Raw genomic sequence first — 26,703 nt, forward strand, 5'->3', positions numbered from 1 at the left:
AGACAGCCATTTTGCCTTTTTGCATTTCTGTTTCTTGGGAATGGTCTTGATCCCTGCCTTGTGTACAGTGTCACGAACCTCCATCCCTAGTTTCTGAGGCACTCTGTCTATCAGATCTAGTCCCTTGAGTCTATTTCTCACTGTGCAATTGTAAGGGATTTGATTTAGGTCATACCTGAGTGGTCTAGTGGTTTTCCCTGCTTTCTTCAATTTTAAGTCTGACTTTGGCAGTAAGGAGATCATGACCTGAACCATAGTCAGCTCCTCGTCTTGTTTTTGCTGACTGTATAGAGCTTTTCCAGATCTATGGATCTATTTAAAGAAAGCCACTAGGAGATTAATTGGGTTGATGTGGAGTGAAATGACCAAGTACTACTGATTTTCCTGATTGGAGTTAGCAGGTGGCCAGGTTTATGGGGTTTGTGGTTCCTGCAGCCAAAGAAAGATCTTGTTGAAGGCCATCTTATGCCCCTGCAGTCTTGGTGAGGACAAATCCCAGCTTGAAGAGCTGCTGGTGTCAGTTGTACAAAACAGTTGTGTAACCGGATTGGCACTGAGGTTTGCAGAGATGTTCTCAGGCCGAGGAGTCAGGTAGGAAATAGGGCTGCTTTGCTTAGAATTTAAAAATATTGACAACGTCCAGTATTTTTGCCTGATTGGCTCTGCTCTTTGGCCGTAAGGTCCTTTCTTTGTTATAGAGTGTGTACAGCAGTGACAGAAATCTTAGTCATTGTCGTTGCCCCTACCCCACTTTTAATAAACAGCTTGCTTTCTGCCTGTTCAGTGTTTGTACCAGCAAATTTTTTTGTCATTTGAGTGCTAAAAATTTGGAAGTATAACAGAGAAAGATTGCTTTTAAATCCAATTTGGCTGGCATTGCCTCACTTTTGAGAAACTTGAGTTTTTATGGGAATATATGGTTATCAAATAATCCCTCTTTCTCTTTACAGACCCGTTTTGATCAATGGGAATAAGCACTCAATAGAAAGTAATTCTTAGAACTTCCAGTGTCATATAATTGTAAAGAATATTCCCAGATACGATTTCCTTCTGCCTGATACACTTTGGAGCAAAGAAAATACTCAGAACAGTTAAAAATCAGCTATCCTGCTTAAGTTCTAAAAACCTACTGTTCAAAAGGCTCTGCCAAAGTGGTGAAAATAAGACTCGTTTATTTTTAGAAGAGAATAACAGGAGAATGGGTCATAGCATAGGAAAGTTAGACGGTGGTTTTAATAACCATTAGGCCAGATGGAGATATCATTCCTGCACCACAGTAGGTCTTCAACCCCAGAGTGCTTCAGTGAGGAGCAGGAACCACCACCTTTGGAAGAAGTTGAAGCTGTTTAAATCATCGCACAGATGGCAAAGCAGAGAATAGGCCACCACTCCAAGTGATGTGGAAGGGAAAAAATCATCCTATTTTGGAAGAAGCTTTTTTTTTTTTTGGCTGTGCAGCTTATGGGATTTTAGTTCCCTGATCAGGGATTGAACCTAAGGTCCCAGTGTGAGAGCGAGGAATCCTAGCCACTGGACAGCCAGGGAATTCATGGAAGAAGCTTTTTAAAAGAGATCATCTCTGCTCCTGTTTACTGCCTCTCACCTTTCAGTTCAGTCTTTAAGTCGTTTACCACCTTTGGTGGGTGAATTTCAGCAAAGAAGTTTAGTGCTTTCACTTGGAATGCAACAGAGCAGTTGGATTTCAATTTAAATGAAAATGGCCCAGTGTACTTTTATTTTGTGCTCAGTGTTAACTGTTGTGCTTTGGGAGGACTCTGGGAGGAGTCCAGAGAGGATGAGGAGGGGCCTTTGCTAAATTGCTATTAGAGAATTTAGTTGTTAATCGGAGACAGTTAGCACTCCACAGATGACTTGGGAACAATAACTTGATCTTGAGGGAACTGTCAGGGTAGTTAAGGATTAAATGGTATGACGGGAGCACCAAGCACTCCGGCATTTTGTGGAAAGACTTAATTTACCCGAGGTACCTTGAGATTGGGCATGTTGACTAAGGTGCCCCAACTTCACACCTTTCTACCTCGGTGTTATATTACCACATTCAATGGGAGAAATCAAACCTACCTCATTTTACAAGTAGGACAATAGAATTTGTTCAGTTTCTTAGTTGTGTCCGACTCTTTGTGACCCCATGGACTGCAGCACGCCAAGCCTCCCTGTCCATCACCAACTCCCGGAGCTTGTTCAAACTCATGTGCATCGAGTTGCTGATGCCATCCCATCATCTCATCCTCTGTCATCCCCTTCTCCTCTTGCCTTCAATCTTTCCTAGCATCAGGGTCTTTCCTAAGGAGTCAGTTCTTCGCATCAAATGACCAAAGTATTAGAACTTCAGTTTCAGCATCCAGTCCTTCCAGTGAATATTCAGGACTGATTTCCTGTAGGATGGACTGGTTTGATCTCTTTGCAGTCCAGGGAACTCTCAAGAGTCTTCTCCATCACCACAGTTCAAAAGCATCAGTTGTTTTGGCGCTCAGCCTTCTTTATGGTCCAACTCTCAAATCCATATGTTGACTACTGGGAAAACCATAGCTTTCACTCTATGGACCTATCTTGGTAAAGTAATGTCTCTGCTTTTTAATGTGCTTTCTAGGTTTGTCATAGTTTTTCTTAGAAAGAGCAAGCATCTTTTAATTTCATGGCTGCAGTCACCATCTGCAGTGATTTTGGAGCCCAAGAAAATAAAGTCTGTCACTGTTTCCATTGTTTCTCCATCTATTTGCCATGAAGTGATAGGACAGCATGCCATGATCTTCTTTTCTTTTTTTAATGATGAGTTTTAAGCCAGCTTTTTCACTCTGCTCTTTCACATTCATCAAGAGGCTCTTTAGTCCATAAAGGACAGAAACTGTATGGAGGATAATAGAATTAATAATGTACTATAAAGTTTTTGTTGTTAATTTATCAGGGAAAGTATTTTCCTGTCTTCCTTTGTGAAAATAGCTTGATCCTGAACTTAGAAGTATTCCCAAACATCAGATGTAGTTTGAATTTGCTGCAAATTCACATTATAGCTTAGAGAAGGGTGAGAAACAAACCAGACTCCGGTACCCAACGCATTCCTATTAGATGGGGCCAGACTAGAACATGCCTATCAGACTGTGTTTTTATTGACTTTCTGGACTTCCTTCCATAGGGACTGCTCTGCCTCAAAGAAAAATTCCTTTTGTGATACCAGGTCAGTGGTTAGTAAATAGAAACTTAGAGCAAATGCAGCTGAAATGAATGCTGTTCAGACAGATTGCAGAGTACAATGAAGAACTTGACGGTCATTCTGTTACAGCCTCTGCTGAGGACAGCGTTATCTTGTCACCTCTGATGGTTGACTTAAAGCTCCATTTCACGTCTCCTCCAGCTTCTTTCTTTTTCCTGTTCTCCCCAGCCGGAGTTGGATGGAGGAATGTTGCAGTAATGGGGAGAAGCCAGACTTGGTCATATAGGGGAAGCTTAGCCGGGCAGCCTACCACACTGGTTCTGACCGTCCTAAGCTGCCGCCAGGGCCTGAGGCACAGCTGCAGAGAAGGCAGTTTGGCCCTGTCCTTCTCCAGGTTGTATGCGGAGAGGGGGCGCAGACAGTCCCCAGCTGCCCAGACCCCCTCCTCTGTCCAGAACTCCACCAGTTTCATAAAATCTTTTCCTCGGATGTCATTCAGTTGATTGATTAAAGTGAGTAGAAGGTGTGAGGAATGCGTCTCCTAACTGCTGGAATGTCTGGGGGTTTTGTTGTAGGCAGGGGAGCCTCTAGTTCTTGCTAACTCTAGCTCTGTGCTTTGCAAAGAGTGGTCCAGTACTGGACAGTATTGGCATCACCTGGAAGCAGTTTAGAAATGTAGATGGAGACCTCAGACCCTCCAGGGTGGGGCCCAGAATCTCTTGTAACAAGCTCTTCTGGTGGTTCTTAATGCACACTGCTTTTGCTCAAGCTGACACTTCTCAGTCTTCTGCTCAAACCCTCCTCCTCAACTATGTGTCCACTGGACTGGAAGCTCCCTGAAGGCAGTGGTCATAGTGGCATTGTTCTTGGCTGTCATCATCATTACAGAGCCAGGCACATCAGATAAATGAGTGATTGTGAAGATACCACACTGCCCTTTTTTTTTTTTTTTACAAATTTGAAGGAGTTACTGCTATGTCAGCTAGTCTGTCTTGGCCCCGAGGCAGTGCTGCACATGACCATGGCCCTGAACACTGCTAGGCGCTTACAGGCTGTGGGTCATTTATACGGCTAGGAGGACCCTCCTAGGTGTGTCTGTTACACCATATGAAAAAGATTTAAAATGAAGTCCTTGAGCAGGAAAGGGATCTCAGACCCAGTGTTAAGTGATGACTGTGTGTTAAAACAGCCTGTGAGTCCTACCAAACGCAAGGGCCTGGAAGCAACTTCCTAGGTAGTGTTCAAGAAATACCAGTAATCCTTGGAGATTTTTCAGATGCACTTGGCTTGAACCACTTTCTAGATCCCACATCAGAGTCTTCATGTGCATCTTAGGCTAAACCATCCAGCAAATGGCTCTTGGCTGCATTTAGAGCACTTCCTGTGCCATGCTCTGTCCCTGACCCAAGTTGAGCCTCCATCTGACACTTTGCTTCCTCCAGAAGGAAACTTTGAAGAATTTTGTCCCTTTTCTGCGCTTGCTTCTGCTTACTAGATCTCATTTGGATTCTCCAGATTGATAAAAGGCTCTGTTGCAAGCAGAAATTTTCTTATCTACCAGTCGGGCGTCCAGGAAGGTCCTTATGCTTGAACTATCAAGAAGCATTTGTTAATATTTCAGCAAAGTTCAGCCATGAAATTAAAAGATGCTTGCTCCTTGGAAGAAAAGCTATGACCAACCTAGACAGCATATTAAAAAACAGACATTACTTTGCCAACAAAGTCAAAGCTAGTCTAGTCAGAGCTATGGTTTCTCCAGCAGTCATGTATGGATGTGAGAGCTAGATTAGAAAGACAGCTGAGTGCCTAAGAATTGATACTTTTGAACTGTGGTGTTGGAGAAGACTCTTGAGAGTTCCCTGGACTGCAAGGAGATCAAACCAGTCAATCCTAAAGGAAGTCAGTCCTGAATATTCATTGGAAGGACTGGACGCTGAAACTGAAACTCCAGTACTTTGGCCACCTGATGTGAAGAACTGGCTCATTTGAAAAGACCCTGATGCTGGGAAAGATTGAAAGCGGGAGGAGAATGGGATGACAGAGGATGAGATAGTTGGATGGCATCACTGACTTGATGGACATGAATTTGAGCAAGCTCCAGGAGTTGATGATGGACAGGGAAGCCTGGTGTGCTGCAGTCCATGGGGTCACAAAGAGTCAGACACGACTTGAGTGACTGAACTGAACTGAACTGAAAGTTCATCTTCCTGAACAGCAAGTGATACTTGAAAATCTCTGTGGCTTATTGTACTTTTGAAATAGCATTTTAAATTACATTAACCCATTTAAGAGGCAATTATAACTTACTTGAATCTTTAGCCGGAGGGGAGGACAGAGAGCGTTTTAGACTAAGATTCCCTTGCTTAGGTAGGTGTATAAAGTTGGCAAACTGTAGCTTGATGGAGACAGAAATGTCCTCAGTTAGGAACTAGACTCCAAAGCCTCTGCGGACTTATCCCTGTAGCACCATAAACTGACCTTCCTCCTTTTAGTACACATGGTCTCCTGATTCCAAGACCTGTTCTATTCCTCCTCTGCCCATCTCAACCTCATCATTGGAGTCGAAAGGCACCTTGGAATCTCTGATTTAGCAAGCCTTTCCCTGTTGGGGAGACTGTCCTATGGCCTTCATGGTGTGCTTGGACCCAGACTGCTCTGAGTGACCACTTGCTGCTATAGCGATGGCTGCTGCAGGGGGTTCTTCTTTCCCTTGGAATGGTGGCCTTAGTCTGTGGGGTTTCCTTCCTGTCAGCCAGGACACCTGGCCTCAGCTGCGCTGTGTCTTACGGTCCAGTGACCTCCTTCCAGGACCTGCGAGGAGCTGCAGTGGGAAGGGAACCAGGCAGCTCTCAGTGCACCCCATTTGGTCTCACTCCTGGGGTGGGGATCTTGGATTGAATGAGGCTCAGACCTTTGATTTTTGACAGCTTGGGAAGGAAGAGCAGACTTTCCTGTTTCTCTCTCGCCTGCTGGGATTGCTAGAAGAGAAGACCTTTTTGGACCCAGCTTCACAGTGATCCACCTTCCAGTCATACCCAAGTCACTGCCCTCTGGTGGGTAACTGTCCAGTAATGGCAGCTCCTTCTTTTACAGAAAGGCGAGAGGACCTTCGAGGAGGATTTATGCTTTGTTTTTTGGATGATGGAGCGGGAATGGATCCAAGTAAGTGATGGGCTGATTGCTTCTTTAGGGGAGGATGTAACTAAGCATTTTAATAAAATGCTTATTGTGTTAACTTGATTTTCTGTTGCCTCACTCTTGTGACTAGAAGTGCGAGGGCAGTCTCTTGCAACATCTCAGGCTAATTCTGCTCACGGATTTGCCAGGTCTTGTCCTAATGTGGGAGATAGGATCTGAATGGCAGCCTTAAGTCTGTCAGGCTACCTGTCTGTTGACACTGGCTTGCATAACATCCTGGAGCTGGAACTGTGCTGGCCTGCCCCAGCCTGGTTACCACGTCCTGGTAACAGAACTAGGACTTCGGGATGGTGGTACTGACAGGCCAGTCAGGTTTCCTCCATGTGCCTCCCAGTTGTGAATTTCCTGGCAGAGGTTTTCAATAGACAGACAGCCCCGCTTGGATTAAATGAGGCTCAGACCTTTGATTTTTGAGAGCCCGGGAAAGAAGAGCACACTTTCTCCTTTCTCTCTCGCCTGCCACTCCAGGTGATGCTGCCAGCGTGATCCAGTTTGGGAAGTCAGCCAAGCGAACGCCTGAGTCCACCCAGATTGGGCAGTACGGGAACGGGTTAAAGTCGTAAGTATACCAGAAGCCCATCACAGGACTCAACAAAATCAAGTGATGCTCTCCTTGTCATTCCATCACCTTAATCCTGGAACAGGAGGACAGTCAGGAAGGGGTGGTGGTTAGGGACTTAGCAACTGATGGCCAGAAATGTGAATTAAATCAACTTTGGGTCTGGTTTACGCCACAGATGAAAGAGTGTGAATGTCTAGAACCGTTGAGGTAGGAGAATCTGTAGGTTTCTCTTAGCACTGTGTTCTGGAATGGTGCCTCTCCTCTGGTTGAAAATTCTTGTTTGTGCCTGCGATTGAGGACGCTAGTGGTCGTTTTGTGTGCTTGGGATGCATCTGAGGTGGTGAGGGGCTGCCCCCCGGTGCAGCATTGTTCCCAGAGCACCTGCCACGCTTTGTGCCAGGCGCTGGGGATCCAGGGTGAGAGAGAGACCCAAAGCCTCCCCCACACGGAGGACATGATTGCTGCCCACATGTCCTGCCAGGCCCTGTAGCAGGGACTTACCTAATGTCTTCACATCCCTTGGGACTTCTTTCTCAGCCCCTTGGTTCCCACTTGTTTGGCATGTGGAATGTGGTGTTCTGGTTTTGAGCGAAGCCCCAAGAGAAAGGTTTCTATTTCTGAAATGCTCACTTCCAGCTGTACATACCTTTGGATGGAGTAAGATTTATTGGGGTTAGAGTTTGTACAGATGGAGTTCTGAGTCATGTTTCTGGTCTTGCTGTGGAAACGTGCTGTGTTCTTTGAGGGTGTGTTTGGCCGGGCAGCAGCATCGGTTGTGCATCCGTGCAGCAGGCTTGGGCTTGCGTGGAAGAGAGACGATGCCTCCCGTGACGGAACAGACCTAGTGTCTGGACTTCCCACTCGTCCCCTAGTGTCAGGCACTCAAGCACGTGCAGGACACGGTGCTGAAACCTTCGCTTGGATGATTCAGTTTAATCCTCACCCTGGGCCTGTGAGGTGTAGGTACCGTGATTCTCAGCCTCAGATGAAAGAAGCAAGGTGTATAGGGGTGAAGTGACTTGCCCAAAGGTATGCAAATGCCCATGTGTAGGGCTGAGGTGTGCACCACGTCTTTCTGATGGCAGGGCCGGGGCTGCTGTCTGCCTCGTTTGAGTCAGACAAACCAGGGTTTGGATCTGACGTTAGTCACTTACCTCTCTGAGGCTCGGCTTCCTCCTTTGTAATTTGGGTATCACACACGTGAGTGGGTTAAGAATTGCACGCTGTCGTTTAGGGCCACGAGTGCCCTGGCCTGGTTTCTCACTTTGATTTTCTCTCTCCTCCTTTGATCTTTCCATGCTAAATTTGGGGCCTGATTTGGTGAACCGGGGGTAGGGTCTGGGAATCTCCCCCCCAGCCCCCACGTATTCCCTAGGTGATTCTGGTGTGGTGATCTAAGTTTCCACACTGATGTCTCAGATGTAAGAAACCCTGACTTCCCTTCTGGATGGTAGACAGCCTCCTCCTATGTGGTTTCATCAGCTCTATGGCTTCAGACAAGTCCTTTCGCCTCTCTGAATGTCTGTTTCCTCCTGTAGAATATGGGTTTCTAATCCCTGACATTCTTCCTTACTGAGCAAGTTTCAGGAGTAGATGAAATGTAAGTCTGAGAGTGCTTAGAAGACCAGGAAGGAAAACATACAGAAGTTGGGAGTGTTGTCATCAGTGTATTTTAGTAGAACGTCTTTTGGGGAGGAGCCATTGAGATGGGGCCATCTAGTGTTCAGACTGAATTCATTTTGAGATGAATTTAGAAATAGAGAGTTTCAGGAGGAAGTGATTTGTGGTGAGAAGAGGGCTAAGAAGCAGAGAGGTCGGCAGAGAAATGGCATTTTTGAGTGGTTGCTATTTATTTCCCCTCCAAGGTCAGGATCAAAGACAGAGGGAAGAGGCACAAAAGGGAGGTTTTGCCAATTTAGGGCATGAGCAGGCTTTGACAGAAGGCAAGCTAACTTGCCTCATTTTGCCCCCGGTAGGTTTCAGGGAGGCTGGAGAAGGAGGACCATGAGATTGTCTCGGGAGGGAGCATTGCCAGCACCTAGGAAAACGGAGAACGAGAAACAGAACTTGGCAGCCCCCAGGGTGTCTCTGGATAGTGTCCTGGAGTTTTCCCGAATGTCTGGGGACATGGGTCATGGCGTTCACTTGTGTGCCTGGCATGCCGGCCCGGCTTGTGTTTGCACACAGCAGAGAGTAAGAAGGCTTCCCAGCACCATCACCACCCTGGGGTCTGAGAGGACTAATGAGGTAACAGAGGCTGCTCAGGGGACAGAAACTGCATGGCTATTGTTTGGTGGGCACCTCTCCGCTTGTGTTTAACGCTTTTGTTCTGTTCCATATTGTTGGGAAAGGTGTGTCCTTGCCTGCTCCTCAGAAGGATTAACTCGGCCAAGTTGAGGAAAGAGCAGTTGATTCCGTTCAGACTTCTGCCTTCTGGAAGTCAGCCTCGAAGCATATTTCTCAGAAACCACTCATGTCCTACAGCAGGGACCTGTGGCTTAATGAGTAGACATAACAAGACAGTTGAAGACCCAGGGCGACTGTGGTTATAGGCCATGAGTCAGTGGTAGGCCCCCTTGAAGCTCTTCAGCAGTGATGCTTCGCCCTGTACTCGGCTGAGCCTTGCGGTCACCCTGGTTTTTGGAGGACTTGTGGGGACAGGCATTGTGGGCTCTTCCCTTCCCCTGACAGCGCTGTCCTTAGACGAGCGGATGGGGGGAGTCTGTCAGCGAAGGAAGGACAGGGTGAGAGCTGGATATGCTCCGCGTGGAAGTCGAAGTGTTGAAGGTGTACTGGAGTGAAGCCTGTGTGGCTGGGAGGCGCCCAGAGCACGGACAGCGATAGGCTGGGGATGGTGCTCAGCGGTGAGAGAGGAGAGAGCCCAGCCTGGTGGGGCCTTGTGGAGGAGGTGAGGAGAGCTGGGCCCATGAAGAGCAGGGGGAGGAGTCTCACTGGAGGAAGGGGTGCCAGGGCCGTGGCGCTCAGCGTGGAGCCCTGGATCCCAGGGAGGCCTTTAGGGGAACCTTCCAAAGGCAGTTTCGTCACGTCCAGAGCAGGGATTTGCTCTTTTCAGTTGAGCTTTTGATTCCCTGGGAGAGTGATCCTTATTTGCTTCCCTTTCAGGGGCTCGATGCGCATCGGGAAGGATTTCATTCTCTTCACCAAGAAGGAAGACACCATGACCTGCCTCTTCCTGTCACGCACCTTTCATGAGGAGGAGGGCATTGATGAGGTGGGTCCCCTGCTCACATTCCCAGTCACCATCCCACGTCTCCCAGTTCTGTCCAGGCTGTTCTCACAGGTCACTGTATGCTGGGCTTGTTGGGGTTTCAGGATTGTAGCCACACTCCCAGTGAGGGGATTAGCCAGTTGGTTGGATGAATTGGTTGAGGGGTTAAGGCAGGTATCATCTCACAGCTTCAGAGAACAGTTGTTCTAAGAATGAGGCTGCACGTGGCAGGAGCCAAGATGTGCATTTGTATCTCTCCTAGATCTGCAGCTTGAGTTTGGTCCTGGGGTGTGGGGCAGGGCAGGGGGCATCCCTCTGGAGAGCTGTTTCGTCAGGGGGAGTGTTTGGGGCTTCCCCCACTACGGGTGGAGACCGCCAGGGGTGATAACAATAGGAAGAGTGCTGTCTTTCCCGAGTGGTGGTGATTTTTGTGGCCTGTGCCCTGAGTGCCTTTTCTATTCACCGTTGGCATCAGAGGCTGCAGGTCTGATTATCCGCAGGGCCTGGGCGGGAGGTGAAGCAGGTGAAGACATGGGAGATCAGTGTAGGTTCTTCGGTGAGTGGCAGCTGACACTCAGCCCCAGCTGATTATTGGTACCCTAGAAGGGAGGCCTAATGACTTTAGAATATTCCGATTTTGAAACCTTTTGGTAATGAAACGTAAGTTACCCAGCTGATTCTGGGCCTGGTGGCTCAGATATCTGCAGAGCTGGTCTGGTGAGGTTCGGACCCGCTCACAGGAGGATCATGGAAGGCCTTGGTGTGTCCAGCCTCAGGCTGGACTCTTAACCTCCTTTGCTGTGAGAAATGGAGGTGAGAGCTTGAGAAAGGGGGCCGAGAGAGTCTGCAGAGAACATGTCTGTCGTGTAAGCAGGTGGATTTGGTCAGAGTTGAGTGGATCTCATCTGTGTTGGCTGGCTGTGCTTAGACGGGCACTGGCCTTGTTTAGGTGTGAGGCTAAATCGCAGTAGATGAGCTCGTGTGCGTTTACTTGGTGAGCCAAAGGATGTGTTTGCCTTTTCAGTGAATCAAGTGCCACGGCAGGAGAGCCCTCTTGGGAAGGAGGGGCTGGAGGATGCAGCCCCTGCTGGGCTCTTTGGGTCTTTTCCTGAATGACTGAGGGTGGCAGGAGGAGGGGCTACATGTCAGCAGAAGGGGTCCAGGTCCTGAGAGTGGGTGGGGCCTGTGGAAGTGGACTTGACAGATGGTAGAAGCCTCTGGAGAAAAGGAAGGGCAAGTTGGACTTGACCCCCAGGCCTTGGAAGTGAGTGAGACTTTATTAAAAGCAGCCACCAAAGGGAATCTAAGCAGGGATGTGACAGTGTTAGATTCTCTTTGGAAAGATCAGTTTGGCTATTTGGTGGCTGGATTGGAAAGATCAGGGTACTGGTGTTGAGAGGCTGTGGATGCCTGTAGCTTGGCAGGACTCCAGCAGGAGGTGAGATAAATAGGAGTGGTCATCATCTCTTGGAGCCTCAGGTTTGGTGGTCAGTCAGTTGGAGAGGGAAAAGGGGAAGGAGGAGGGGTTGTAGGTGGCTGAGGTCCTGGTGTGCAGGGGAAAACCAAGAGAATGGTGATGCCGAAAGGAGAGGAGCTGTGTTCCGATGGCAGGTGATGCCAAATGTGGTGAAGTGCCCACAGGTTAAAGTGATGCGGTTGTCACCTGGGGTTGCTGAGAAGGGTGGGAGGTGTGGAGAGAGGCACAGATTCACAGAATACAAATGGAGCTCAATTCCCTTGGCGAAAAAGTTAGGTTGAAATTTTTTCCTTACTTGGTGCTAGAAGGTCACTGTTTTGGATTGTATTCTAGTGTGAACTCAGCCAAGATTTTAAAATAAGATCATTTTCAGCTGGGTAGGAATGTGTCCAAACTAGCCCCAGGGTTCGTTCTTAGAAACCAGTGAAGTGCCTCAGAACTCTTAGCAGTTCATCACCGCAGAGCTTGTTAAGACACAGAGTCCCCTTCTCCACAGGGTGGGCATCAGTTTTGACCCTGCTGGGGTGCCTGAACTTGTTTGCTCTGGAGAGGGAACCCCAGGCCACAGGGCTCCCCGGCAGCTGCGGGAGGTGCAATTGATGCCTCTGGAAAAGTGGCATTTGCTGTAGGGTTTTTGAAGAATGAGTAGGACTTTTTCCCCCTGGCTTTATTGAGGTATAATTGAAAAGAGTAGGATTTTTTAGAAGATTACCTAGATGCAAGATTAAATATCATACATATAAAAGGGCATATTAAAATCTGGGTATATGTAACTGATATGTAACTGAATCACTTTGCTATGCGGCAGCAATTAACACTGTAAATCAGCTAGACTTCAATAAAAATAATCTGTGTGTGTTTGAGAGAATAGTTATAAAGCAGGTACTCACATAGCCACTGTCACAGACTAAGGCTGGCAGTTCCTGTGAGCCCCTCACCCACTGTGTTCCTTATTCACCTCCAAAGAAGCTGCTTTGGTGATGATCGTTTCCTTGTTTTGTAATTTTGTCCCCTGTGTATGCATTCTTGAATAGTAGTTTAGTTCCCTACTTCTGAATTTTATATAAATGGACCCATCCTGTAGAGGTTCTTTTAAAATTTTTTTAATAGAAGGATAATTGCTTTACAGAATTTTGTGGTTTTCTGTCATAACATTAACAAGAATCAGCTGTAGGTACACCCATGTCCCCTTCCTCCCGAACCTCCTTCCCTAGGGTTTGTTTTTGATTCTGTATTCTGCTGCTTTCATGTACCATTGTGTTTGTGAGATCCATCCCTGTTGATGCTAGTACCTGTAGGTGGTTCGTCTTTATCACTGTCCAGAATTCCGTTCTATGAATACACTGTAGTTTAGCTTATCCATTCCGCAGTTATTTGTGTTTTTCTTACACATATGTCGGTAAGTATATACAGGAATTTCTCCTAGGGTAGATACCTGGGGTAGAATTGCTGAGTTGTAAGTTATGTCTGTGTGTGCCTTCGGATTCACTTCAGTTCAATCACTGAGTCGTGTCCGACTCTCTGTGACCCCATGGACTACAGCACGCCTGGCCTCCCTGTCCATCACCAACTCCCGGAGTTTACTCAAACACATGTCCATTGAGTTGGTGATGCCATCCAACCATCTCATCGTCTGTCATCCCCTTCTCCTCCTGTCTTCAATCTTTCCCAGCATCAGGGTCTTTTCAAATGAGTCAGTTCTTCACATCAAGTGACCAAAGTATTGGAGTTTCACTAGATAGTTGGAAATATATTTTGCTTAGGGGGAATAGTTGAATTATTAACAAATTGGGGGAGTGACCAAGGACATCCCAAGCAGGGAACTGCTCATGCAGAGACCCCCTGGCCATCAACCAGCATATGTACCCAGAGGACCTAGCAACTGAGGCTGGGCCTTGGGAAGGGGCAGAAGCTAGAGCCTTTACCTGGCTGGGAGCTCGGGGCCAGTGTGGAGCCGCTGTGGGGAAGGACAAGATGGATGCATATTTGGGGAGACGGCTGTTCTGGGGCTTCCTTCAAAGCACCTGCTGTGCTTACTCCAAAGGTGATAGTCCCATTGCCCACTTGGAACGCTCGAAACCGGGAACCTGTCACAGATAACGTGGAGAAGTTTGCCATTGAGACAGAACTCATCTACAAATACTCTCCCTTCCGCAGTGAAGAGGAGGTGATGACTCAGTTCATGAAGATTCCTGGGGACAGCGGTAAGGAAGCTTTGCACCTGCAGCCCTAGCACTGGAGCTCTCTGAGCCCCGAGTGGTGTGGGGCTGGCTGGGGTTGCCTGCCAGAACCCTAGGAGGATTTCTGTTTCCTAGGAACGCTGGTAATCATCTTCAACCTCAAACTCATGGATAACGGAGAGCCAGAGCTGGACATAATCTCAAATCCAAGGGATATCCAGATGGCGGAGACTTCCCCGGAGGGCACGTGAGTGTGACTGGGGAGGGAGGAAAAGGGAGGTGACCTGAGGGCGAGGGGGTGAGCGTGTGCCCTGAATTCCCCAGCTTTAGAGCTGGTAAGGCTGAGAATGCCACGTCTTCCTGCCGTAAGGCGGAAGGGATGAATAGGATGACAGCGGGTCCTGAGCTAATCCAGATCCTTGCTCCAACTACTTAACTGAGGAAGAGACAGAGGCCTGGAGGGGCGAGGAGTTGCCGAGTCTATAGTGGGGACGTGGTGGGCACGTGCAGCAAGAGGAGCTGAGGTGGGAAGTGGACAGATGGAGAACCCGAGGAGAGGCCATCCCGCTGGGCCTGGAGGGAACTGGGAGTGGGGTGGAGAGACACGCTCTGTTCCCGCACCTCCAGCAAGCCAGAGCGCCGCTCCTTCCGTGCCTATGCTGCCGTGCTCTACATTGATCCCCGGATGCGGATCTTCATCCATGGGCACAAGGTGCAGACCAAGAGGCTCTCCTGCTGCCTCTACAAGCCCAGGTAGGGGCCCGCCCACCCGGGCCTGCCGTTTCCTCGGGCCCAGGCCGGGGCCTGACCGAGTGTCTCTGGGGCATCCTTGGAGTCATGGTGGCTGAGCGGCGGACGGTGTTGACTGCCTTTGGGCCTTTAAACTGCTTGCGATTTACTGCGGACAAACTTGTTGGGTCCCCAGGGAGGGACGGCGGTGGCCGGGGAGGCTCGCTGAACGTGCCTTCTGTGAGGGGGCACAGGCGGCTCTCTCAGTGAGTACAGGGAGGCTGCTTTCCAGAGATGGAGCAGGAGGCCGAGGGCAGGTGGAGTCGGGGATTGAGTGTTTTAGCTAAAAGAAACCCGGCTTGGACTCATGGTGGGGGCGGGCAGGACACTTGCTGCCCTGGGTCCCTGGTACTCGGGCCCTGAGGTTACCCACCTCTCCCTAGGATGTACAAGTACACATCAAGCCGGTTCAAGACCCGCGCAGAGCAGGAGGTGAAGAAAGCTGAGCACGTGGCGAGGATTGGTAATGGACCCCTGGGCAGGAGGGTGGGCAGGGTTGTCTGGGGACTGACTGTGGCAGAAGCTCCATCCAGCACCCAGGGTGGGCTGTCCTGGCCCTCTGCCCTGGTTCCTCTTGCACCCCCTCCACGTTCAGTCACCTCAGCAGTTTTTCTCCCCAGGCTGCTCCTTCACACATTTATAGGCACTTACCTAAAGCAGCACTAACTCCTCAGCTCCTCTGCCCAAAGCGAAGAATCCCACACTGGCCTCTGGCACAGATGCTCATGAAAGTGGTTTTCTTGACTCCAGGGTAAAAATCTCAAGGTCTCTCATGCTGGCAAAGCTTCTTGGCCGCTTGCAGAGAGTGGTTTGCTGAGGACATTGGTAACTTTCAGCTCCTACTGAGGGTTTAATTTTTGTTGCCTCAGGCAGTTTTTTATTTGTCTGATTTATTTGTAGAGTTGGAAAAACGTGTCTGTTTTCCTCGCAGCCTTCTTGACTTTACAAGCAAGTCTGCACTCCAGCACTCCCATGTTTCTGGACTGCACACTAAGGGGGGATTGATTAAGAGTTTTGATCTTTTGCGTTCTTATCATGGTTTCTTCTTCTGGGTTTCAGCTGAAGAGAAGGCACGGGAGGCAGAGAGCAAAGCTCGGACATTGGAAGTGCGCCTGGGCGGAGATCTCACGCGGGACTCCAGGGTGAGACTCCAGCGTTGCTGACCTGGCTCCATGTCCTGCCAATCACGAACCCTTGCGCTAAAGCTGTAAAATGGGATATGTTGATGTTTCTATAGTCACTGTTACACACTCATGGCACCTCACCACATGAGGACATTGTTACAGTATCCTCAGTTCGTAGAAGGAAATGGAAGAGCGTTGATTGCCCGCGTCACACACAGTAGTAGTGGTCGAAGCAGTTCTCTGCCCCTCCTCTGCCATATGCACCTCCGTAGGCTGTGGCTTTGTTTGGGGTTGTTCCCTTCAGGCCAGCAGTTCTGGTCACATGAAGCACAGCTTTTGAACTTGTCCCTGGTGAGGGCCCTCTTCTGCAGAAGGGAGCTAAATTTCCAAGTCTGGTCTTGGCATCCACATGAGGCCTGTTGTGACATTCTCTGCTGTGGCCCAGAGGCCTTCCTCTCCTTATCTGGTGCTGGCGTGTGTCTCTAGGTGATGTTGCGACAGGTCCAGAACACAGCCATTACTCTGCGCAGGGAAGCCGACGTCAAGAAGCGGATCAAGGAGGCTAAGCAGCGGTGAGTGCCCGGCTGCCCGCGGGTCTTGTATAACCATGTACTTTTGTGTGGATGATTGACAGAGAGCTCGAGGACTCCCTCCCCGCCCTGCTAGGTTGCCTTCTGTCACACATGGTTCCTTTGAGAAAGCCTTTAATGCTGTGATTCCCAGGGTGAGTTCCTGGCTCATTTCCCTCCTGAGCCAGGACTCGGCGGGCAGAACCAGCACCTTGAGTGGAACACCAGCCTGTCCTCATGGGCGCCGTCTCACCTTCCCTCCCCACTTCCCTCTCTCGCCTCTGCTCTCTCCCCACCTTCCCTGTCCTTTCCCTCTTTCTTTCCTTTTTACTTTTTCTTTTCATTGAAAGGATGGATAAAGTGCTTATCATAGACAACTTGTAAAATATAGAACGTGTAAGAAATACAGTTGTAAACTTCCTTATAAATTATATAAATTTATATAATTTATATATAAAATTATATGTTTATAAATTATAAACTTGCTTATAAACGGTCTCCCACTTGGTGCTACCGACTCTTAAATTTTTATCCCTGGTTACAGATATAGAATAATGCTATAGGTTGAGTTTGTTCCTTTTCATCTCAACTGGGCATTTGTCATGCTCATCACATGGGGTCTGTGTCTGCCTGCACGTCTGGAGCCTCTGCAGGCTCTGGGCATGAGTTCCTGCTTGCTTCTTGACCTCCTCACCACAGGCATAGGTGTCCAGTTTCTGTCCTGTGAGTCCATCCACTGGTTGTCTATCTCCTTTTCAGTTTCCATGATTTTGTTAACATCCCATGATAGCTGTTTCTTCTCTCATGTGTTCATTGTTCTTGTGAATTTTTGTCTATCTAAAATTAATCACTGTCACATTGGTGGAGTGTTTATGCAGATTGTAGTGAAAGTGTTAGTCGCTCAGTTGTGTCTGACTCTGCAATCCCATGAACTGTATCTTACCAGGCTCCTCTGTCCATGGAATTCTCCAGGCAAGAATACTGGAGTGGGTTGCCATTCCCTTCTCCAGGGGATCTTCCCAACCCAGGGGTTGAACCCGAGTCTCCCACATTGCTGGTGGGTTCTCTGCTGTTTGCAGATTACCTTGTGTTTATTCCAAAGTACAGCTATCTTTGTAGAGATTTGCAGCAGCTTCACAGAATCCACTTCATTCTTAAATCCATTCCTGTTTGATACCAAAAGCCAGGGTCGTTTGCTTTTAATTAGGGGGAACTAAGTGACTGCACAGTGCGTATCCTTACTGAGTCTTAACGGGTTGCATATTGAATGCAAAGGCAAAACTTCTAAGTGTCTCAAGTTTCAGCTTAATCGTAAGCACTGTGGTGTGTGTTAAGGGGTTGATCTGTTGAATTTATCTTTCGCCTTCTTAGAGCACTTAAAGAACCTAAGGAACTGAACTTTGTTTTCGGGGTCAACATCGAACACCGGGACCTGGATGGAATGTTCATCTACAACTGTAGCCGCCTGATCAAGATGTATGAGAAAGTGGGCCCACAGCTGGAAGGTGGCATGTGAGTGCTGCCAGGGAGGGCTTCAGCGTGGACAGGTGGTGGGAGGGCTGTGGCCAGTGGGTGACCACGGTGTCTTCCTCCGTCTCCTGCAGGGCGTGTGGTGGGGTTGTTGGGGTCGTCGATGTGCCCTACCTGGTCCTGGAGCCCACACACAACAAGCAGGACTTTGCGGACGCCAAGGAGTACCGGCACCTGCTGCGGGCCATGGGGGAGCACCTGGCACAGTACTGGAAGGACATCGCCATTGGTAATGCCCCGCTCCTCCCTGCCAGCCGGGGGTCCTCCCCGACTGAGGGCCTGCCTCCTCACTCGACACGTGGGCGTTTGCCTTCCAGCCCAGCGGGGAATCATCAAGTTCTGGGATGAGTTTGGCTACCTCTCTGCCAACTGGAACCAGCCCCCATCCAGTGAGCTGCGCTACAAGCGGCGGCGATCCATGGAGATCCCAACCACCATCCAGTGTGGTGAGTTGGGTGTCACGCAGCACCTCTTCCCAGCTCCTTTCCATCGTGGTCCCGTGCTGGTCTCACCGCACCGACATTCAGGGACTTTTGTCTGCCTGAGTGTACCAGTCTGTCTGGTGAGGGCCCTGGGAACTCAGTCTTGGGACTGTGCCGTGCCCAGCTGTCCCTCCTGAACAAGGCAGGAGGTCATCTAACCCAGTTTGATACCACATGGGTAGAAGCGTGAGTGATGACTGAGCCAGGATCCTGCTGTAAGGGGGAGAGGGCTGGGGCCGTTGAGGGTGTATGAATAGAGTTTCCATCCTTGCTGGAATCACTGTCCCTGGTAAGAGTGACTGTTCTGTTAGGAAGGCAGAGGTGGAGCCAGGCTGAGGATCTTTGCACAGACAGTCAGGGGCATCTCTGCCTTGGGCCTGGCTGGGAGGAGCCTGACCGTTATTGGTGGGCATGGCTGACGCTTGGGGGTGTTTTTTTGGTCACAGATCTGTGTCTGAAGTGGCGGACACTCCCCTTTCAGCTGAATTCTGTGGAGAGGGATTACCCTGATACTTGGGTTTGCTCCATGAACCCTGATCCTGAGCAGGACCGGTGAGCGCTTTTTCTAACAAGGAGTTTGTGGGCATCCCCCGCACCCCCCGACCTTTCTCCACCCTTCCACTCTGCTTCTTGAAGTCACTGCTCTATCCTTACCACATCTCTGTCTTGCCGTGCATACTAAGTGCCTGGAGATAGAACCGTGTCCTGCGTGAGTATTAATCCTGTGCATCTGGGAGGTCTGCTATCGCTCTGATGAGAAAGAGCACGGGCTGGCGGAGGAGGAAGGGCGCTGCGCTGCCTGGAGCCAGTTGCCACGCCTTTTCTAGCACTCCGTCCCCACAGGTGCGAGGCCTCTGAGCAGAAGCAGAAGCTCCCCCTGGGGGCGCTGAGAAAGGACCCAAAGACGCAGGAGGAGCGGCAGAAGCAGCTGACGCAGAAAATCCGCCAGCAGCAGGAGAAGCTGGAGGCTCTGCAGGTGAATGGGCAGTGGGCAGGTGGGCGGGCCCCTCAGTGTTCCTCTCTTCCCTCGGGCTCAGTTTCACCCTCCTTTTGAATCCGTAAGCAGTGCCCGAGCTTCCCAACGCCCCCTTCCCCTATGCCTTGATTATTCTTAAAAAAAAAAATTGTATATTACAAAGAGATCCAATTCATTTGGAATGTTTTGAAACTTTAGGAAATATCCTATTTTAGAGGTAACCACCATTAACTTCATATCCAGCTTTTTATGACCACTAGCATAAATACATGTATTTTTTATTAGAAATATGGAGATCATGACTTTTGTGTCATATCACACATACTTTTTTTTTAATGCCTAATTATTTTTTTAGGATAGTTTTCCAGAAGTGAATTTGAAAGAGCAAAAGGATTTTTAAAATTCTGTGGATTTGTTTATTTCCAAGTTATCTTCCAGAAGATGTATTATATCTTAGGTTTGTTTTTAAATACAAGTATTTTTTAAATGTTTTTGAAAATTTGAAAAAAGATATACATCTTATAATTTGAATTTCATATTTCTAAAATTGAACCATTTTTTTTTTCATTAAGAAAAAAAAAGCTGCTTGTTTCTTCCTTAATTGATTAGTCAGGGTTAAGATAGGTGTGTGGCCTCAACCTTTTATTGTGTTTATTAGAAAAGTGTTTTCCTTTCTGGCTTCCGGTCAGGCAGGCCCTCGCGTCGTCGTGTATGTGTGCCTCCGTCTGCCGAATCCCATGGGTCCTTTCTGACTTTGTCCTTTAGGGATCTCCCATCTTTTGACTTGTTTTGTAGGAATTTAGTCCATTGATACTTTTCCCCAGTCTCTTGATTGCTGGAGTAATCATGTAGAATCCTGTAATTTGCTGGTGGCTTACTGTCTGTTTCTGTCTTCTCAGTGAGAATGGGAGGCTTGTAATAGTAGGACTGTGGTCCAGATGGTCTTTATTTGCCCACTGTCCCAGATAGAGGGGGCTCCAAAAAGAGTTGACTTCCAAGCACCAGATACACAAACCACCTCCTTATCCTGTTTACCCTGCAGAAAACCACACCCATTCGCTCCCAGGCTGACCTGAAGAAACTGCCCTTGGAAGTGACCACCAGACCTTCCTCTGAGGTGAAGCCCTGGGGTGGCAGAGGCTCTTCTTGGGTGTCTCGTGCTGGGACTGGTATTCTCACTCTCTGATCCTCTTTCAGGAACCTGCACGTAGACCTCAGCGTCCTCGGTCGCCTCCTTTACCCGCTGTGATCAAGAATGCCCCGAGCAGACCCCCTTCCCTTCAAGCTCCCAGGCCAGCCAGCCAGCCCAGAAAGGCTCCTGTCATCAGTAGCACCCCAAAGCCTGCTGCCCCGGCGGCCCGGGAGGAGGCCAGCACTTCCCGGCTACTCCAGCCTCCCGAGGCACCCCGGAAGCCTGCCAACACCCTGGTCAGGCCTGCGTCCCGGCCCAGCCCACCAGTGCAGCCACCGTTACCATCTCCCCAGCCCAATTCCAGGAGCCCTCGGGAGGTCCCTTCCCCCCGAGCCCTGAAGACTCCAGGGGTCAAGAAGCCAGAGCTGCCCGCTAAACTCTCCCCGGTGAGCCGCAGCTGCTCCCCCAGCGCCGCCCACGGTGGTACAGGAGTGGAGGGGCAGTGCTGGTGGCATGGGGCGGTGCTTGGTGGGAGTCCGGCTTCCCTGCTGCCCCTGCAGCAGGAGAGGGATCACGGGCACTCGGAGGGGGCACAGAGCTTGTTGGTCCCCTGTCCAGGAAGTTCTCTGGTACTCCTCCGAGGTTTGGTACCCCAGACACCCGAGTCACCTCCACTGGCTGCTCCTGCTGTGGGCAGAGGGGGCAGCTGGGGGCAGCAGTGGCGAGTGTGGCGCAGTGAGGTGTGAGCCGAGAGGCCCCTGCGTCCGCAGCCCTGAGTTGAGGGCCTCGTGGGGGCTGCCATGGGTGCCCAGCCCTGGTGGACACGGAGACCCACAGGCCCCTCTCTGAACGGCGCCTTTAGGCCACATGGGCTCTTCCAGCACCTAAGGGGCTGAAAGAGTCCCTCACATTCCTGCTGCTTTTGCAGCAGGCCACTCCTGGTCGGAAGCGGAGCCTCGGGGCCTCTGATGAGGAAGAAACAGAGGAAGAGGCTGAGAAGAGGAAGGAGAGGTCCAAGAGGGGCAAGTTTGCTGTGAAGGAGGAAAAGAAGGACTTGAATGAGGTAGGTCCTCAGCCTCCTGGCGCCCGGGGTCTGTGCCCGCCCCTGCAGGCTGTGACACGCGCCGACCAGAGGCCCAGCCCCGCTCTGAGGGGCTTGCAGGCACACACACGCCAGCAGCACAGTGCCCGGGAGGGTCCTGGGGCGGACGGCGCCTCTGCTCACAGGCCTGAGCTGACGCCCACGCAGACCTGGGCCGTCCTGCCCCGCGCCTGCTCTGTCGTTCGGGGGTTTTTGGAGGCAGGTGTGTAGATACTGAGACAGTGGTTGACAGAGTGGCTCTCCATGAAGCTCAGGCATTTAAAAGGCTGCCTAAGGTGGCATGAGATGACCCCGGGCGGACGGTCTTCTCTGCAGGGACACTGGCGGTGTCTCTAACAGACTGTCCTTGCAGCTCTCAGACAGCTCTGGGGAAGAGGACTCGGCTGACCTCAAGAGCGCTCAGAAAGGTAAGTTTAGGAGGTACCTGGAGCCTTTGGGGCAGTGGGAAAGGGTCCCTTGGTCAGCGGCACTTCATTGCGAAGGCTCCTGGAGACTTTGTTGGCTCTGGGGTCTCATCCAACGGTGGTTTCAAGTGTTAATTCGGAGCAGCATTCTGAGGCTAGCACACCCTCATGTTTGTTTTTAGCGTCGTTCCTTGGTGTTCACCTCTCGCCGTCAGGCATCCTGGTGCTGCGTGGCACCCTCGTGAGGGGGAGTGGGGAAGGAGGCCAGGGCGGCTAGTGGGATCAACTGCTAGGGATTCTTGTCCCTGTGAACCTGGGTGGCCCTGGCTGGGTGGGGGGCTCTAGTCCATCCAATATTCTGACTCCAGTCCTGCTCCCACTCTCAGATAAAGGGCTGCACGTGGAGGTGCGTGTGAACAGGGAGTGGTACACAGGCCGTGTCACAGCTGTGGAGGTGGGCAAGAATGCGGTGCGGTGGAAGGTGAAATTTGACTATGTGCCCACGGACACAACACCAAGAGACCGCTGGTAACACCCCTTCCGGGAAGATGGGTTGACAGTTGGCCAGGGCAGGGGCAGGCAGCCCGTTTGGGAACCTGGAACACGTGTGACAATCACTGGGTTCTCCCTAGGGTGGAGAGAGGCAGTGAGGACGTGCGGTTGATGAAGCCCCCGTCCCCAGAGTATCAGAGCCCGGACACACGTCAGGAGGGCAGGGAAGAGGTGGTGGCGGCTGTGGCCCCGGCAGGGGATTCGGTGGCCCTGCAAGCTGTAGCCACGGCAGAGCCCTCCACCTCGGACTGCATCCCCATCGAACCTGACACCACCGCCCCCAGCACCAACCACGAGACCATTGACCTCCTCGTCCAGATTCTTCGGTGTGTTATCTATCGTCCTGCTCTGGGACCAGTGGTGGCTGCCCACCAACTCTGTGCCATTCTGATTTCCTGTCCCACCTTCCTTCTTGTTTAGGAACTGTCTACGGTACTTCCTGCCTCCAAGTTTCCCCATCTCTAAGAAGGAGCTGAGTGCTATGAATTCAGATGAGCTGATATCGTTTCCTCTGGTGAGTCTGCCCACCCACCATGGTGCTTGTTGTGACTGCCAGTTCTCAGTTGTGTGCTCCATAAAGTCTGTCAGAGATCTCCATTCCACTTAAAGGAAATGAGGCTAGGAGTTGAAGAAACTTGGGCTCAGAGCGGTTGCCACTCTGCTGTGACAGAGCCAAGATTTGAACCCAGAACACTGAGAGGACCAGGGTCTTGCTCTCCAGGGCGATGGGTTCCCAGGAAGCTGCTCCACCTCAGTGCTTGCCGTTGTTTAGGCTGCAGGCGTCCTCTGCAGGTCCTAGGAGCAAACTGCTGATGGGCCAACTGGGTCGGCCTGCCGTCCTCTTGTCAGCTTTGTTCCTCTTGGCTTCAGGCTGTTGCCAAATTCAGAGCAAAGCCTGGGTGCAGTGGGATTTCTACAGTGGGCATGACCCAGGCCAAAGCATGGTCAACAGGAGTGTCTGAGCCTGAAATAGTCCTTTGGCTCACACTTGTGAAAGGAGGTACCACTAATGTACCAACTTAATCGCCTTCTAAGGGAAATGCCTAAAATAACTCAAACTCCCATTCTTTTCATGTTAGGGACACACCAGAACTCTAAAGTTCATTGTGTCTGTGTCAGTTTGTAAATGGCCGTCCTACTTCTCATCATGCTGGGAAGGAGCTCCATGAAACCCTCAGGTGCCCTGCAAATACTAGATTCAAATATGTACTTTAAAAGTAGCATAACTGCCTGTAAATCTGTAATGGCTTAAAAGTGAAAAAATTTAAAAAACATTTAGGAATCATAGTTAGGCTCATGACATTGTATGTTAAATTTTAATACTCTTGGCATCTGCTTCAACATTTATTTTGAGCCGTCAAGTGATAATTATTTTATGTGCAGAACTTGAAGTTTCTGTTGCCATCTTGATTTACTAGGATAGTATTCTAGATTGTAAATAATTAAATAGTTCTAACATGTTTTAAAACAGCAGTTAGGAGCCGTTCAGTGCTAGGTAGCTCATAGGTCTTCACAAAAGTAAACAAATGCTACAGTTGGTGAGACTGTGGTGGTCAGCCAGACTGTGGGTTCTAGGCTTGTGTTCATCAAAATGGCCTTTTCATTCTCACTGGTGATTCATGAGTAAATCATAATAACCTTGAAAATAAGTTAAACATAAAGAGATAATACCTAAATTGTTTTTCATATTGAGAGTCCATGTAACTTTCACTCAAAACAAGTGTTCTACTACTTTGAAAAGCCTCATGTCTAGAGAAGCTGTGCCCACCACTGGGAAGTTTCAGGTGTTTGGAGAAGATGGTAGTTCTATGCTGTATAAATATACTACACAAACATGGGGTATCTGCTATCGATAGGAGCTTGATACATACTTGTTGGGTGTGACTTGGATGTGGATTGTTCAGAAGTGCTGTTGTGAAGTTAGAAAGCAGAACGGTGAGGATCAGCCCTCCTGTTTACTCACGGCTTGCGGTTTGCAGAGCTCTTGGCCAAGTGCTTCCTGTGTGCGATCCCGTCTCCACCCTCGAGACCGCCCTGGGGGGTGGGCCTCAAGGTCTTTCCTCTCTGGAGCTGCAGAGACACTGGCTCCTGGGTTTGATACCCACTCAGACCGAGCTTCCCGGTGCCGAGCCAGTTGGGGACACCGGTGCCCATCTGGAAGGGCCCTTGGGCCTTGTAAGCTCATGCACTTACCCGCTGGCTTTTCTTCCAACAGAAAGAGTACTTCAAGCAGTATGAAGTCGGGCTGCAGAACCTGTGCCATTCCTACCAGAGCCGCGCTGACTCGCGGGCCAAGGCTTCTGAGGAGAGCCTGCGCACCTCTGAGAGAAAGCTGCGTGAGACGGAGGAGAAGCTGCAGAAGCTGAGGACCAACATCGTGGCACTCCTGCAAAAGGTGCAGGAGGTGAGCCAGGCCGCCCTCTCATTGCAGCGGACCACCTGGTGTCTCGGGAGGGGGGCCTGGGTACCTCGTGCTCCCTTCTCCCCACTCACAGGAATCTGTGGTTCCATCCCTGGCGGCACAGCATCCTGACCAGGAGGGCTGGAGGTGGTACGGCTGCCTGGGCCTCATCCCAGCCAGACCCCACGGTATCAGACTTTTGCCCTTGTTTAGACATGGTGACCTGCAACCTGGTTGGAGACACCTCGGAGTCATGAAACAAAGACATTATTGGTTTTCCAGATGACGCCTGGATGGGAGTGGGTAGCCCACAAGTGGGGAGTGTCCTGTGGTCTCAGCCCTTCATCTGGGCAGGAAAATGGGGACTCTGTCCTGTGCCCCCTGGTGACCAGTAGGGGCCCTGCGCTTGTAGCACAGCAGGGCCAGGAGACAGCTGTTGATGGCAGGAGTGCCACGGAGGAAACAGGAGAGCAACAGGAAGCCACTGTACTAGTGTCAGGAGCGCCTCTGTGAGCAGCGGTTTGAGCTGAAGGCAGAAGCAGTCGTGCTGGGGTGGGGTGTGAGCTGCGGGCAGAGGGAAGAGCAGGGCCCATGGCAGGGCCTTGTACCAGGTGGGAGGTCCCTGGACCGTGTGGCGCGGGGACGCGTGCAGCCTAAGACGTTTACTTTGGTTGGTTGTAGGAGGGGCCGAGGTTAGAGTCCAGGACTCCACTGAGGAGGTTCCCAGTTATCTGGGTGAGAGATTCTGGAGACCTGAACCTTGGACGGTGCCAGTGAGGAGGGAGAGAAGTGTCTGAGGGGAGGGGAGGAAACAAGGATGACTCTTCTAGTCTGTCTGAGTCCCTGAGTAGAGGGAAGGTGGGGGGCCCTGTACTGAGACAGGAACAACCCGGGGTGGGTGGTGGTACCGAGCTGTTGGATGTGTTGAGTCTAAGAGTGAGGCTGGGGCAGGCGGGACCTGGGTGTGGGGAGGCGGGCAGGAGTCGGAGGACGGGGAGCGGATGGATGATCAAGAAGGATGGCCTGACAGGGTGGAGGGGGAGAGCAGAGGGCATGACCTGGGCTGCAAGAAGGCTGGGGAGGCGGGCCTCCCACCACCCTGTGAGCCCTGGCTGACCCTGCCCTGCTCTGTTCCAGGACATAGACATTAACACAGACGACGAGCTGGATGCCTACATCGAGGACCTGATCACCAAGGGGGACTAGGGCCCGGAGCCAAGAGATCAGCTCCCCTGCCCCTCAAGGCAGAGCTCCTGAGGGTGGCGTTTCATTTATGGGTTGATGGACTTACCTTGGTTTGACTCATGGTATATTTGTGCTTTTGGTGGGAAAGAGACTCTGATTCTTTGAATCTTCCACCCTAAGTTTATAAATATTTATTTTTTGAAAGAAACAACATGCTGTGCCTGCTGTGAGACCATACATTTTTTTTGGTGACTCTTGGACAAAGGACAGAACTAGGATGCCAAATCTTGAGTTTCTTCTCTTGGCTCCTGGCTCCTCAAGATGTGGTGAATTCCAGAGCCATTTGGAAGTTGGAGGGGCTCCAGGGGCAGGGCTGGGGGAGGGACAGGACTCTTCCCAGGCTGGTGCTCCCCCAGGAGCTGCAATCCAGGGGATCTCCATGGGGCTTCGATCAGCAGGAGGCTTGGTGCTGAGGAGCTTCCTGCCTCGTGGCTCCTGCCTCAGGTCAGGGAGGTGAGTGGTGGTCCGAATGGTCGGTCTTCTTGGCTGTGGCACTGTCCAGTCAGCTTGGGGAAGAAAGATCCTCCTGTTCAGCTTCCCCATCCACCACCTAAATTCTCCTTGCTGGACATTTCCTTA

The 26,703-nt window shown here is 50.5% G+C and overlaps 1 protein-coding gene across 4 annotated transcripts in view; it reads left to right on the top strand.

Annotated features, from left to right (window-relative positions):
- Window positions 1-26,275, top strand: part of MORC2 (MORC family CW-type zinc finger 2) — a 38,120-nt gene extending 11,845 nt beyond the window's left edge. Inside the window, exons 5-27 of one of the 4 annotated variants that reach the window (XM_065904320.1) lie at window positions 6,266-6,334; window positions 6,839-6,929; window positions 10,056-10,164; window positions 13,683-13,842; window positions 13,954-14,065; window positions 14,446-14,571; window positions 14,991-15,070; window positions 15,667-15,749; window positions 16,218-16,303; window positions 17,672-17,812; window positions 17,905-18,059; window positions 18,148-18,276; window positions 18,759-18,864; window positions 19,156-19,288; window positions 20,331-20,405; window positions 20,486-20,866; window positions 21,352-21,483; window positions 21,875-21,929; window positions 22,313-22,454; window positions 22,559-22,804; window positions 22,899-22,992; window positions 24,694-24,873; window positions 26,017-26,275. In XM_065904320.1, coding sequence (XP_065760392.1) covers window positions 6,266-6,334; window positions 6,839-6,929; window positions 10,056-10,164; window positions 13,683-13,842; window positions 13,954-14,065; window positions 14,446-14,571; window positions 14,991-15,070; window positions 15,667-15,749; window positions 16,218-16,303; window positions 17,672-17,812; window positions 17,905-18,059; window positions 18,148-18,276; window positions 18,759-18,864; window positions 19,156-19,288; window positions 20,331-20,405; window positions 20,486-20,866; window positions 21,352-21,483; window positions 21,875-21,929; window positions 22,313-22,454; window positions 22,559-22,804; window positions 22,899-22,992; window positions 24,694-24,873; window positions 26,017-26,085 — 2,954 coding nt within the window. In that variant the 3' untranslated portion in view covers window positions 26,086-26,275. Of the gene's footprint in view, window positions 1-6,265; window positions 6,335-6,838; window positions 6,930-10,055; window positions 10,165-13,682; window positions 13,843-13,953; window positions 14,066-14,445; window positions 14,572-14,990; window positions 15,071-15,666; window positions 15,750-16,217; window positions 16,304-17,671; window positions 17,813-17,904; window positions 18,060-18,147; window positions 18,277-18,758; window positions 18,865-19,155; window positions 19,289-20,330; window positions 20,406-20,485; window positions 20,867-21,348; window positions 21,484-21,874; window positions 21,930-22,312; window positions 22,455-22,558; window positions 22,805-22,898; window positions 22,993-24,693; window positions 24,883-26,016 lie in introns of all 4 variants that reach the window. The other 3 variants (XM_065904319.1, XM_065904318.1, XM_065904317.1) reach the window with 3 other exon arrangements.
- The last annotated feature ends 428 nt before the right edge of the window (window positions 26,276-26,703 follow it).

Source organism: Muntiacus reevesi, chromosome 13 (assembly GCF_963930625.1).
Source record: "Muntiacus reevesi chromosome 13, mMunRee1.1, whole genome shotgun sequence".
NCBI lineage: Eukaryota > Metazoa > Chordata > Mammalia > Artiodactyla > Cervidae > Muntiacus > Muntiacus reevesi.